Raw genomic sequence first — 14,005 nt, 5'->3', positions numbered from 1 at the left:
CAACTGGATCAGAGCATATCTGAAACGGCATAGCTGGTGGGATGCTCATGGTCAGTCGTGGTTAGTACCTACCGAAAGTGGTCAGAGGGTGGGAAACCCACAAACCACCAGTGAGGTTTTGGACGACCACTGCTCATTGATGCTTGAGGTGAGCGAAGGCTCTCCTGAATGGTACGTGGCAAAGAAGGGTGACTGTGGTGCAACTCGACCACCAGTATTTCAGTAATTGAAATACTGGTGGTCGAGTGCCCATGCTAACCATGGTTCACCAGCAACAGTGCCTACAATGGGCACACGAGCATTGAAACTAGACCTTGAGTGACTGGAAGAAGGTCGTCTGGTCCGATGAATCACGTTTCCTGTTCCACCGTGTGGATGGCCGGGTACGTGTGCGTCATTTACCTGGTGCCTGGATGCACAGTGGGACAAAAACAAGACTGTGGCAGTGGTGTCATGCTTTGGGTGATGTTCTGCTGGGATACCCTGGATCCAGTCATCCATGTGTCGGGCACACTGATGTCTACCACCTACCTAAACATCCTTGCTGACCAGGTACACCCTTTCATGGCAGCAGTCTTCCCTTCTGGTTGTACCATCTTTCAGCAGGATAATTTCTCCATGCCACACTGCCCGGATTGTTCGAGATTGGTTCATGGAACATGAGGAAGACTTCCAGGTATTGCCCTGGCCTCCAAAATCCCCAGACATCAATCCCATCGAGCATCTGTGATTTGTGTTGGAATAGCAACTCCGATCTGTGGCATCTCAACCACGGATTTTACAGGAGTTAAAGGATCTGCTGGTTACATGTTGGTACCAGATACCACAAGACACATTTAGAAGAAATGTTGTGGCATCCGTGCCTCGGGTATGAGCTGTTTTGGCTGCACGTGAAAGACCAACATCATATTAGGTAGGTGGTCATGTTTTGGCTCATCGGTGTATAGTTTACGCACATGCTTAGGTTAATATAAGAATTTTTACAGTAAAGAAGATAAGCAGTTAAAAAGTACTTAATAGCTTTATATTGCCCCACGACAGTTTAAAGTAGTTTGTAATTAAAACAGTCAAAATAAACTAAAGTTAATAGTCAAAGTGAGCTGACAAAAGAAAGCTAAATGTCCCAGGCTGATGAATTACCATATTTTGACTAAAATGACTTGTGTATCCATAATGATATTCTGTCACATGTGTGCATAGTAATCTTTTAATTTCTCTTCTGAAAATAAAATGTTTTTTTTTTTTTTTTTTTTTTTCCCCAATATAAATGTTTTAGGTAGATCCAAAAGAAATAGAAAAGGAAAAGAAGATTCAACAAGCTTTGGAACTCTTGAGAGAAGCAAGAATTGCCCAGGTGATTTTTTTTTTAAAGCTGATAAATTTTCATGTTGTTTACTGCTTAAAAAAGATATTGCAGTACATTTGCTGATTTTCAACATACCCTGAGTAACTAGAACACTTTTCATTCGGAGTAAAGTGGCAGCACATGGAAATAAATGGAATACTCTTTTACTCATTGGATTTTCTTGGCACAGTAATCACTTGGAGCAACAGCACTGTTGGAGAAATGTAAAAAATTTCATTTGGATCCATGAGAACTGGACATATCTTAAGCATAACTTATACAGTTAACTGTGTGAATTATGCTGTCATGGTAAACATTATTATTAATATTGTCAAAATGATGCCAGGAAATTGCAGTAGTCGTGAAAAATAAACCAGATATTGAAATATTGCTTTTCAAACAATTTTATTCTTAATTTTTTTTATTCTATTTCATCTAGGTATTTACTCAATCCCTTAGGAAATTAACGTAATATTTCCAATTCGAAAAAATTAAGCCAAAGGGCATTCTGATTACTCTTTAACTAAAAGCAAATTAATAGATTTTTAATTAGTATTCATACATGAGCATGCTTTTAGATTTTGCTTTTTGGTAACTGGAGGATTTCATCACTAGAAAGGATTTGTATTATCTAATTTTTTTATACCAGTGAATGTATAAGTCACCATAAGGTGGTCCTCTAAGCTGTGTGCCTGCACCACTGCAAGTTCCACACTTAAATTATATTTGAGTGTACACAACATTCTGGACATGGTCCCACTCAGGTCCCAGCCTGCTAGGCACTCCTTCTTCTTGTTGTTATTGTTTGGTTTTTAGGAGCATTAGCAACTAAGGCCATATTGCTCTGGGGATATGCTATGGTCATTCCCTGACCTTTCTGCATCCTCCGTATTTGGTGGTCACGGGCTCGAATCCCGGTCTAATCAAGAAGCGTGTGCTACGCACCTGGCTACGGAGGCGCCTACTCCTCCTTGTGAAGGTTTGCATGTTTCTATTACTGGAATACAAATTATACTTTATATTTGTTAGGAATGAAAAAACTTGGAAGATCCACAGCACAAACAATTTAGAGAAATTATATTTTTGATAAAGTGTACCTCCTAACCCTCACTAATAAGACATTCCATTATTTTTCTCTTATTAAAGGATCTATTAGAGGCATACAAAAATTATTTTCTGAAATGTTTATTATGTAATTTATAAAATTTGGTAAAGTTGTCCAAAATTGTTTTCATAAAGCTGATTTTATATTTGTAAAATCTATTTAATTTAATTTCCAATTCAACTGGTGAGTATGAGCTTGGCACACCCAGGGTCCTGAATTTTGCTCTGAATATAATTTTATCTAATCTCCCATTTCCCATCCTTTCTCTGTGCCCATTCACTTAAATTCATGGTAAAGCTAAAAGTTAATCATTATAATTCAGGCATAATAAACTGGTGCAATATGGCCTTAAAACTATCAGCAACAACTTTTTGTTGAATTTAATTATATTGCTGGTATCATAGCTGCTAATGGAGCACCTTTTTAATCAGTTCTTTCTTGTTTTATTTTTACATATTTATTTAGTTTTTGAATTTCTGAATTTTCTTTACAGAAGTAATTTTAATATTCAGTAGTTTATAGTTAGTATTTTTAATTTATTACTCTAAGACAGTTGTAGCGCCTTGTGAAGAGGGTGTGCACATCGTGAAAGGATGGACCATTTGCTTTCGTAAAGGCGACTATGATGGTCTGAGACAGTATTTAAATTCTATACAGTGGGACCAACTGATGATGTTACCAACAGCAAATTCAAAATGGGAAGCATTCAAGGAACTAATCTTGGAAGTTACCAGGCTTTACATACCAACCAAGAAATATTGTTCAAGGTTCAGGCCTAAATGGTTGTCAGATGAACTAATGAGACATATGGCAGAGAAGAAAAATGCATGGGATACATACAAATTAATGGGTGACATGGAAGCCTATGATAGATATAAGTTGGTCTGTAACCAAGTCACAAAGGAGATTAGGCAGGCAAAGGCAGATTATGAGAAATCCTTGGCAAAGGATGCTAAGAAAAACAGAAAAGAGTTCTTTACCTATTTAAACTCAAGAAGGAAAGGGATGAATCAGATTGGTCCACTGGATGTTGATGGTTCAACAGTTGAGGATCCAGCTCAGGTGGCTAACAATCTAAACGAGTATTTTGCATCTACATTCACACATGAGGAGTTATTCAGGAAGGGGAATGTCGTAGGTGAAGTAAACATTGGCAGTGAGCTAGATTATTTTCTAATAACTGAGAGGAAAGTGGAGGAGAAATTGTTGAGGATAAACATAAAAAAGGCACCCGGGGTGGATGGGATCTATCCAGTTATATTAAAGGAGGCAGCAAAGGAAGTAAGCAAACCCTTAGCCATAGTTATGAGAGCTTCTTTGAATAAGCTTGCTTTCTTGCATCGTATGCCTCTGCTAATGCTAATGCTAATTGTTAAAGTTTTTGTTTGATTCCAAGTATATTCATAGTGAAGAGAGTCAGAAGCTGTATCTGATTCATCCACTCTCCCAAATTGGACATTGTCAGAATGTTCATTTATGCAAGCAGAATGCCTTCAATATTCCCTAATGTATGTATGTATACTTTTGCATCTACAGCTGATGGGGTAAATAGTGCCTATGGGGTTATACAATTTTTCTGTAAGGTTTGTTATTTATTTCAAGGCTCTGGAATTGGTGTTGTACACTGGTGTGCAAAACTTAAGGACCAACACTATTTCTAAATGTTACAATCAAAAAATCTTTATTTAAGGTACTCTTTACTGATGAGAGTAGATTCGGTCTCAGCAGCGATTCTGGATGTCAGCTAATCTGGTGAGAGATGTTCCGAGGTGCCATTGGTTCCAAGTTCGTGTTTATGGATGATAATTCCACACCCCATCGCACTGCAGCTGTTGATATACTTTTGGAAAATGAGGATCACCCCGCAAGCCTCACTGAAAGGGATTGATATGGCAGTCGAGATGTTCTCGTCTGGGTAGGTGTTATCTTGGATGGATGTACCCAACTCCAGATACTGAAAGGCAGTACAAAACCAGTGCACACTACTGTACCGAGGTAATCCTTCCTCATGTGCGTCTGTTCTGAGGTGCCATTGGCCCCAAGTTTGTGTTTATGGATGATAATGCCACACCCCATCGCACTGCAGCTGTTGATATTCTTTTGGAAAGTGAAGACATTGTTCGTATGGATTGGCCTGCCCGTTGCATCGATCTAAATCCCATCAAACACATATGGGACACTCTGGGGAGATGCCTAGTGGGACGTCCACACCCACCAGAAAATGTTCACCAGCTGACAGAGGAATGGACGATGTTATTGCAAGAACTTATCAACAACATTCTTCTAAGTATGGACAGGCAGTGCAAAGCCAGCATCGACATTAGGGGGTGACTATATCTCCTGCTGAGGACCACCTCTTTCCTTTGTTCCATCTTTGGCAGTGATGCATCTGTGTCATGGCAGCCAGTGCTATGTTGCCATTTTTGAATAAAGTCCCTCTGTACCGTTTTGTTTCTGTTGTTGTGTCGGTGTAGTTTCCTTCATCATTTCAGTACCTCGCAAGGTTCCTTTGGTATGCTTTTCCCATATCCAGTCCACTCCTATGAGAAGCTACAGGTGAAAACCTGACTGGTCCTTAAGTTTTGCACACCACTATAGGTAGATGCTCCATGTTGTCCAACCTGGCTATATGCACTTTCTTTTGAGTTAGCCAAGGAACCAAAGGAATGGAAATGTGACCATTATTTCTTAACTGCTGTTGGAGTGAATTTTTGCATATTATTTGTCTTATTTATGGTGTTCAGAGGTTAATTTATTAATCTTTCTGATGTAGGCTAGCTCATCTTGATAGTTTATTTCTAGGCATATTCACAGTTGTCTGAGATTAGAGGCTATTCCATATACTGTTTTCTCTAAATAATTGGGAAAAGTCTGTAAAAAGGTTGTCAAGGAATGGGAGTTTTATATACAGGGTGATTTAGGAGGAATAGTAAATATTTGTGGGGGGGGGGGTTATAGTATCAATTATTCTGAGTAAAAAAGTTCATATAAATGTGTCAAATTCTCAATGGATAAGGAGATACAGCTGTTTGAAACTGGCATGCACAAAGCCATTATGAGAGGTATTAAAGAAAGATAAATGCTTATTGTTTGTATTTATTGACTTTTTTAATGATACACTAGGGGGCTTTGCCCCCTGCTCAAGTGCCTCCGTAGCCAGGTGGACAGGAGCAGCAGCAGCAGTGCATATCACACGCTTCTTGATTAGACCGGGGTTCAAGCCCATGACCACCAAATACGGAGGATGCAGAAAGGTCAGGGAATGGCCACCGCATATCCCCGGATAAATATGGCCTTAGTTGCTAATGCTCCTAAAAACCAAAATAAACAAGCCCCCTGCTCGCTTTGCTTGCCAACCCCCATGCATGCTTTTCTATGTAATATGTAGAGGTAGTATGGATTAAGTCAAATCTTTTCTATGTAAAAGACACCTGTTGAAATGCACTGATCTGATCGATATCTAATATATAAAAGAATAGAAAGTGTAAGAAAAAAACTATAAAAAATAAAATTGTGTGAATGTTGAGTGAATGAAAGTTATTATTAATTGCATGCTCTATCTTAGTATCTTCACTGGACAGACTGATGGCTGTGCAGGCCCTCAGAGGCCTCATGGCTATCCAAGCTGACACCATGCTGTAGCTTTTCCTAGCTGGCATGGTGTGGTATGCTAACCGGCCATTAGGGTAACCCTCAGGCCAGTGTGGGACAGAGCTGCAAAAAAGCACGCTCCACCATAAGAATCTCTTTCCCTATGTTCTTTTTTTTCTGCCACCTGCAGTGATTGAGTCTACTTCCTTCCCACCCTGGCGTGTGGATTTTTGTTGACCACCTGTGAGAGCTATGGGTGTTGATACCGTCACAGGTGAAAGTAGCTTCATCGCTGAACAGTATTAATGGAATTAACCGGCGATTAGCATTGACCCACTGACAAAATTCCAATCACTGGGTATCATCCTGTTCAACACCTGGTTGAAGGTGTTGCACCCGCTGTATGTGAAATGGATAGAACCCGTGCTTGCGTAATGTTCACCATACTCTTGTTTGTGGAACACTGATATGTGTAGAAATTCTTCTAGTGCTAATAGTAGGACTATGTTCTACCAACTGAAGAATGTGTTCTATTTCATCCACATTTTTTTTCAGTTGCACATTCAAAAGAAATATGAGTAATGGGAACTGTACCAGTCTCATGCAGTTTGGTGTAAACACTAGTAAACATTCTTCAATCTGCTATTCTACGGTTAGGAAACCATTAACAGTATTCTTTACAAGCAGCAGTAGCACTTCCACCACAAAAACCTTAGACAAACACCATATTGGCATATTCAGCATGTGTGAAGATGTTTGGCATTCTTAACCAAACACTTCTAACACCAAACAGCATCCAGTTATAACTGCTTCTTGGTCACATGTGATTCAGGAGCTGTGTGCACCTGATTCAAACAGCTGTATCGCCGTATCCATTGAGAATTGGACACATATTTATATAAACTTTTTTTTACTCAGAATAATCAATACTATAACCTCCCAAAATATTTACTATTCCTCCTGAATTACCCTGTATATTGCATTCTATTTCCATCTTAATCTTATTTTAGCATTAGCATTAGTAGAGGCATTTGATGCAAGAAAGCAAGCTTATGTAGCATCAGCCAAAAAAAAAAAAAAAACCACTTCACCCCTCTGTTCGTTCAAAATACCTGTCCAGCTGAGCCTTAAACTTATTTAGGCTATCAACCTCCACTACAAGGGATGGAAGTCTGTTCCACCAACCAACCACCCGCTGGCTAAAGGCAAATTTACTCACGTCTATCCTACATCTGTCTTTCCTCAATTTGAATTTATGCCCTCTCAGGTGATTATTCTGAGCTAGAGGAAGAATCCCATCAGCATTGAGCATGTTCAAACCATTCAAGGCTTTATGCACCTCTATCAGATCACCTCGCTGGTGCCTAGTCTCCAGACACTGTAATTTGCAAAACTTAAGCCTTTCTTCGTAAGAGCACCCCTTTGTTCCATTCACTAATCTTGTTGCCCTTCTCTGTACTCGTTCCAGCAGCTCTACATCCTTCTTGAAATGAGGCCTCCAGACCTGTATACAGTACTCTAGGTGTGGCCTGACCATTGCCTTATACAAGGGAATAATCACCTCCTTATCCCTGCTGGAAAAATTCCTGTATATCATTGACAATACTCCATGAACTACTCTTGCAGCCCGTCTGCACTGCTCAGAGAACTTCATATCTGCCTGCACAACCACCCCCAGGTCCCTTTCATTCTCTACCACTGTCAGTGTAGTAACACAGAGTTGATACGTGCTCTGGGGTTGCTGTTTTCCATGTGTAGTACTTTACATTTGTCAACGTTAAACTTCATTTGCCACCTCTCAGCCCATCTGCTCAACCTTTCCAGATCCTGTTGCAGCAGCATAGTGTCAGTAGTGTCCTTGACAACCCTGCCAACCTTTGTATCGTCTGCAAACTTGGACATTAAGCTTGATATACCATCATCAATATCATTTATAAATACAGAAAACAATAATGGACCCAACACTGAGCCCTGAGGGACTCCACTAATAACATTAGTCCACGATGAGCAGTGTCCATTGATTACCACTCTCTGTCTTCTCCCCCCTCAACCACCCCTTTATCCATAGCAGCAATTTGCCTCCAATGTCACGCTGCTCCAATTTGTGTAGCAGTCTTCCATGTTCAACAGTATCAAAAGCCTTTGTAAGATCCAAATATATAATATCAAAGCTATTCCCTGCATCCAGTTCTTTTGTGACTGCATCATAGTATCCAATCAAATTGGTCAGGCAAGACTTCCCCTTAACAAAGCCATGCTGTGTCCGAGCTATAACTGAAGTCTTGTCTAAATGATCCTGCAGTGCTTCTTTAACCAGTGCCTCCATTAATTTTCCTGGAACAGAAGTTAAGCTCACTGGTCTATAATTATTTGTCAGCCTTTGATCCTCCTTTGTGAATTGGGGTCACATTTGCACATTTCCAGTCTATGGGTACCTCCCCTGAGTCCAAGGAAGCTCTCATAATTATGGCTAAGGGTTTGCTTACTTCCTTTGCTGCCTCCTTTAATATAACTGGATAGATCCCATCCACCCCAGGTGCCTTTTTTATGTATATCCTCAACAATCTCTCCTCCACTTTCCTCTCAGTTATTACAAAATCATCCAGCTCACTGCCAATGTTTACTTTACTTACATCATTCTCCTTCCTGAATAACTCCTGCAAGAATGCGTGAATGTAGATGCAAAATACTCGTTTAGATTGTTAGCCACCTGAGCAGGATCCTCAACTGTTGAACCATCAATATCCAGTGGACCAATCTGATTCATCCCTTTCCTTTTCGAGTTCAAGTATGTAAAGAACTCTTTTCTGTTTTTCTTTGCATCCTTTGCCAAGGATTTTTCATAGTCTGCCTTTGCCTGCCTAATCTCCTTTGTGACTTGGTTACAGACCAACTTATATCTATCATAGGCTTCCATGTCACCCATTAATTTGTATGTATCCCATGCATTTTTCTTCTCTGCCACATGTCTCATTAGTTCATCTGACAACCATTTAGGCCTAAACCTTGAACAATATTTCTTAGTTGGTATGTAAAGCCTGGTAGCCTCCAAGATTAGTTCCTTGAATGGTTCCCATTTTGAGTTTGCTGTTGGTAACATCATCAGTTGGTCCCACTGTATAGAATTTAAATACTGTCTCAGACCATCATAGTCGCCTTTACGAAAACAAAAACCCTTCCCTTTACCTCTGATGGTAGTTACCTCCTTGAGTAAATCCCACTTCAACACACTGTGATCACTGCCACCTAGTGGTTCATTTATCTGCAGGTTCTTAATGCATGAAGAATCACTACTGATAATCAGATCAAGAGTATTGCTCCCTCTTGTTGCCTCACGAACATGCTGATGTAGAAAACAATCATCCAATAAATCCACAAAAGCCTTGCTAGTGTGCGAGTGACCAACCCACAAATTCCAGTCAATATCTGGGAAATTAAAGTCCCCCATTATAAGACTCTCTGATTTACTGGCCCACTCTATTTCCCTGTACAATATCTTATTATACTCATCAGAGTCATTAGGCCTATAGCACACTCCTACTCTCAATTTTGATTTCCCTATGCTTATGTCACACCAAACTGACTCGACGCTGCCCTGTCCATCGATGTCGACTGGCTTCACTTCCTTGGACTTTATGTGTTTCTTAATTAATAGCATGACCCCTCCTCCCCTCCTGTCCTGTCTATCCTTTCTATACACATTGTATTCCCCAAATTCCAGTTCCGCATTACTTATATCTGTGTGACACCACGTCTCTGATATCCCAACAATATCTGCCTTTGATGTTTTGAGCAATACCTCAAATTCATCAAATTTATTTACCAAACTCCTAGCATTGGTGTACACGCAGGTATACATGCACCTGTTTCTATTCTTAGCTACCCTAACACAACCCATGTGTTTACTTGTACCGCAATGACTACCAGCAGTCTCTGAAATATCCTGCATCCTGTTTTTCAGACTTCTGCTCATTTCAATAGAAGCAGTGCAAGAATCACTTCCACCTCTGCCACTGGCTACTGTTAATCTATTAGTCCTTGTATCCCCCCCAACTAGCAGTTTTCCGACCCACCTAACACTGCCTCGACAGCATCAGCAAAAATTCTTGCACCCTTTCTATTTAAGTGTATCCCATCCCTGTAGAAGCAATCTCTCCTGTTAACAAGTACAGTCCAGGCTGAAAAAAATTCTACCCCTTGAGCCTTGCACAATCCCTCCAGGGCCGAATTGATCGACAAGGCTCTCATCATATACTCCCTCCTATCGTGTCTGGGCAGAATTGCAGACACTTTCAAGTTCAACCCTAATTCACGGCTTTTTTTCAACAGTGACCTGTACTTGCTAAGTAATTCCGCCGGTCTCCTACTCTTAATATCATTAGTGCCAACGTGTACAACTATATCACCTTTTGTGCCCTTAAAAGATGATATCCGCTCTACAACGTCATCAACCTTTGCCCCTGGCAGACATACCCTGGTCCTATTCCACCTATCCTTTTTACAAAGGATGTTCCCCGTTTCCCTGACAATAGAGTCACCAACAACTACTAGTTCCTGTGGGACCAGCGCATTCTGCCTAGGGGGCTGCTTCTGTGTTGCCTGATGACCAAGTGCAAGCTCTGGCGTTGATGTGGGCAGCTGAGAGCTTGATGGGCCCCTCAATTTATTTCCTTCGAGGGCATCCACCCTGTCCTTCAAGCTCTCATAAAGGCCCATAACAACGCTGAGTTGTCGCCTGATTTCCTTGCACTCCTTACATCGTGCACACACAAAGACATCCCCCTTGGCAGTATCATGTCCCGTACCCGACTGCTCCGCAAACATCAAGCAAACAGTGCATTTTAATAGACTGTGATTCAGAGGGCAACTGCCCCCCTCAGTTCTCCCCTGAACCACAGCACTCCCATTAGCTTGAGCCTTTTGCTTTGCTGCTCTGGTCAGAGTCATGATTCCGATTTAATTCAATAAAATTCAAAACAAAAATTAAATCCTTAAGTTATATCCCAAAACAGTTATGTTATATATATATTTTTTTCGGTATCTAGTGTTTTCTACGAGTTCCCTTTATACAACTTCCGTATCACGTGTACCACTATAGTTATGTATTAATTATTTGTTAGATTAAGTCGTTACATATATATATATATATATATATATATATATATATATATATATATAGAGTTAAAAGTACAATTTAATTGACAATAAAGTTTATCAAGATTAATAGATTTAGTTTGTTAGCTACCTGATCAAGATCATCAACAGTTGACCCATCAATATCAAGTGGACCAATCTGATTCATCCCCTTCCTTCTAGAGTTTACATAAGTAAAGAACTCTTTGCTGTTTTTCTTTGCATCCCTTGCCAAGGATTTCTCGTAATCTGCCTTCGCCTGCCTAACCTCCTTTGTAACTTGGTTGCATATCAACTTGTATCTATCATAGGCTTCTGTGTCATGTGTTAATTTGTAAGTATCCCATGCATTTTTCTTCTCTGCCATATGCCTCATTAGTTCATCTGACATCCATTTAGGCCTAAACCTTGAACAATATTTCTTAGTTGGTATCTAAAGCCTAGTAGCTTCCAAGATAAGTTCTTTGAATGCTTCCCATTTTCAATTTGCTGTTGGTAACATGATCAGTTGGTCCCACTGTATAGAATTTAAATACTGTCTCAGTCCATCGTAGTCGCCTTTATGGAAGCAATAACCCTTCCCTTTACCCCTAATGGTAGTTACCTCTTTGAGTAAATCCCACTTCAACACACTGTGATCACCACCACCTAGTGGTTCATTTATCTGCAGATTCTTAATGCATGAAGAATCACTGCTGATAATCAAATCAAGAGTATTACTCCCTCTAGTTGCCTCCCGAACATGCTGATGTAGAAAACAATCATCCAATAAATCCACAAAAGCCCTGCTAGTGTGTGAGTGACCAACCCACAAATTCCAGTCAATATCTGGGAAATTAAAATCCCCCATTATAAGACACTGTGATTTACTGGCCCACTCTATTTCCCTGTACAGTTTCTTATTATAGTCATCAGAGTCATTAGGCCTATAGCACATTCCTACTCTCAATTTTGATCTTCCAATGCTTATGTCACACAAAACTGACTCAACACTGCACTGTCCAGCGATGTCAACTGGCTTCACTTCCTTGGTTTTTATGCGTTTCTTAACTAATAGCATAACCCCTCCCCATCCTGTCTATCCTTTCTGTAGACGTTGTACTCCCCAAATTCCAGTTCTGCATCCCTTATATCTGTGTGACACCACATCTCTGATATCCCAACAATATCTGCCTTTGATGTTTTGAGCAATACCTCAAATTCATCAAATTTATTTACTAAACTCCTAGCATTGGTGTACACGCAAGTATACCTGCACCTGTTTCTATTCTTAGCTACCCTAACACAACCCATGTGTTTACTTGTACCGCAATGGCTCCCAGCAGTCTCTGAAATATCATGCATCTTGTTTTTCAGGCTTCTGCTCATTCTAATAAAAGCAGTGCAAGAATCTCTTTCACCTCTGCCAGTGGCTACTGTCAATCTATTGGTCTTTGTCTCCCCCCAAGCTAGCAGTTTTCCGACATTTTTCTTTATAATTGGTTAAGATCCTGAATGAAAGAATTGAGTTGATCCTCACTATGACTATATGATGAGGATATCATTATATATATCATAGCTTAGCATATCTTTATCATGAGGATATCTTTATTATTTAGTGACTTCATTGAGAGACTGTTTTCCTTTACAAAGTGTCAATGTAATAAGCATAGCATTGACATCAAAGTGTACCAGGATAGCTTCAGGCTGGATAGATACTTTGTATAAATTTGATGTAATGTCTTCGGTTTTCTTATGGCTAGGACTGTGCAGCACACTTTTTACATATAATCTAGTGAGCCGACTTGAAACCTAATGATAAAACTTGTCATATAATCTGGGAAGCTTTATCATTATAATATGTGTGGGATGGTTCTGAATTGTTTGGATTTAAATGTTTATAAAGTTATTGTCATCCAGAATGATTTTGAGCTTTTTTTTTTACTCTTTTTTTTTTTTTTTTTTTTCTGTGCTAGATGTGGAATCTTTTGTCAAGGATTGAGTAGTTCAGTTTATCCTCTATGGGCTGGCTGATTTTTATTGTACTCAGAGGTATCTGTAACTACTGCCAAAGCTTAACCTTATTAGAGGAGAAACAGAAGGCAGTAAGAAACCTTCAAAAAGATGGCACTATACTCATTTCCAAAGGCCAGTGCAGCAGTATCTAAATAGCTTTTTTTTATACTGTTTTTAGATAAAACATGGGTTGAATGTGTCATACGAGCATATAATCAAAAGTTCCCAGACTAGCAGCCTTTTAGGGTGAACTGCAAATAGTAGAGCATACTGCTACTGTATGCCGCTATGTTAGTATCTCCCAAAGCAATCTTGTGAATTTTGCTGCTATCGCTGGCTGTGTTGTGTCACTACAGTTATTTATTATATCCCTTGTTAAGTACAATTGGCAGTTTCATTTATTTGTGAAATAACTGATTTGAAGAAATGATGCTTTTGTGTGAAATATTTTTCTTCAAACTGGGGAAGACAGCATCAGAAATGCACAAGATGCTCAAAACAGCTTTTGGTGACAATGCCATGGGAAGAACACAAACATTTGAGTTGTTCTTGTGATTCAAATGTGTCAAACATCAGTTGAAGACTGAGCATTCAGGTCACACATTAACAAGTCAGCCAAGTGAAAAAGTTCACCAGATCATCAATGAAGACTGATGAATGACTATTTCCAATATTACTGACAGGCTAGGACTCTCTCTTACGGAACATGCCAATGCATTTTAACAGAGAAATTGCTAATTTCTCTGTTAAAAAACAGATTTCTCTGCTAGAAAAACAGAGAAATCTCTGCAAAGTTTGTGCCTTGATTGCTGACTGAAATTCTTCATGAATTTGTG

At 39.7% G+C, this 14,005-nt stretch overlaps 1 protein-coding gene across 6 annotated transcripts in view; it reads left to right on the top strand.

The window, feature by feature from the left end:
• The window catches only part of RhoGAP15B (RhoGAP_ARAP and RA_ARAPs domain-containing protein RhoGAP15B), a 228,669-nt gene that overhangs the window by 112,646 nt on the left and 102,018 nt on the right, over positions 1-14,005 (top strand). For all 6 annotated transcript variants that reach the window (XM_090388206.1, XM_090388203.1, XM_090388207.1 and 3 more), the window contains exon 12: positions 1,277-1,354. In XM_090388206.1, the coding sequence (XP_090244332.1) occupies positions 1,277-1,354 (78 nt within the window). The remainder of the gene's footprint in view (positions 1-1,276; positions 1,355-14,005) is intronic.

The sequence above is a fragment of the Mastigoproctus giganteus genome, chromosome 2, assembly GCF_048544385.1.
Source record: "Mastigoproctus giganteus isolate SK-2022 chromosome 2, ASM4854438v1, whole genome shotgun sequence".
In the NCBI taxonomy this organism is placed as follows: domain Eukaryota; kingdom Metazoa; phylum Arthropoda; class Arachnida; order Uropygi; family Thelyphonidae; genus Mastigoproctus; species Mastigoproctus giganteus.
This window is presented reverse-complemented; position numbering and strand designations above follow the sequence as displayed.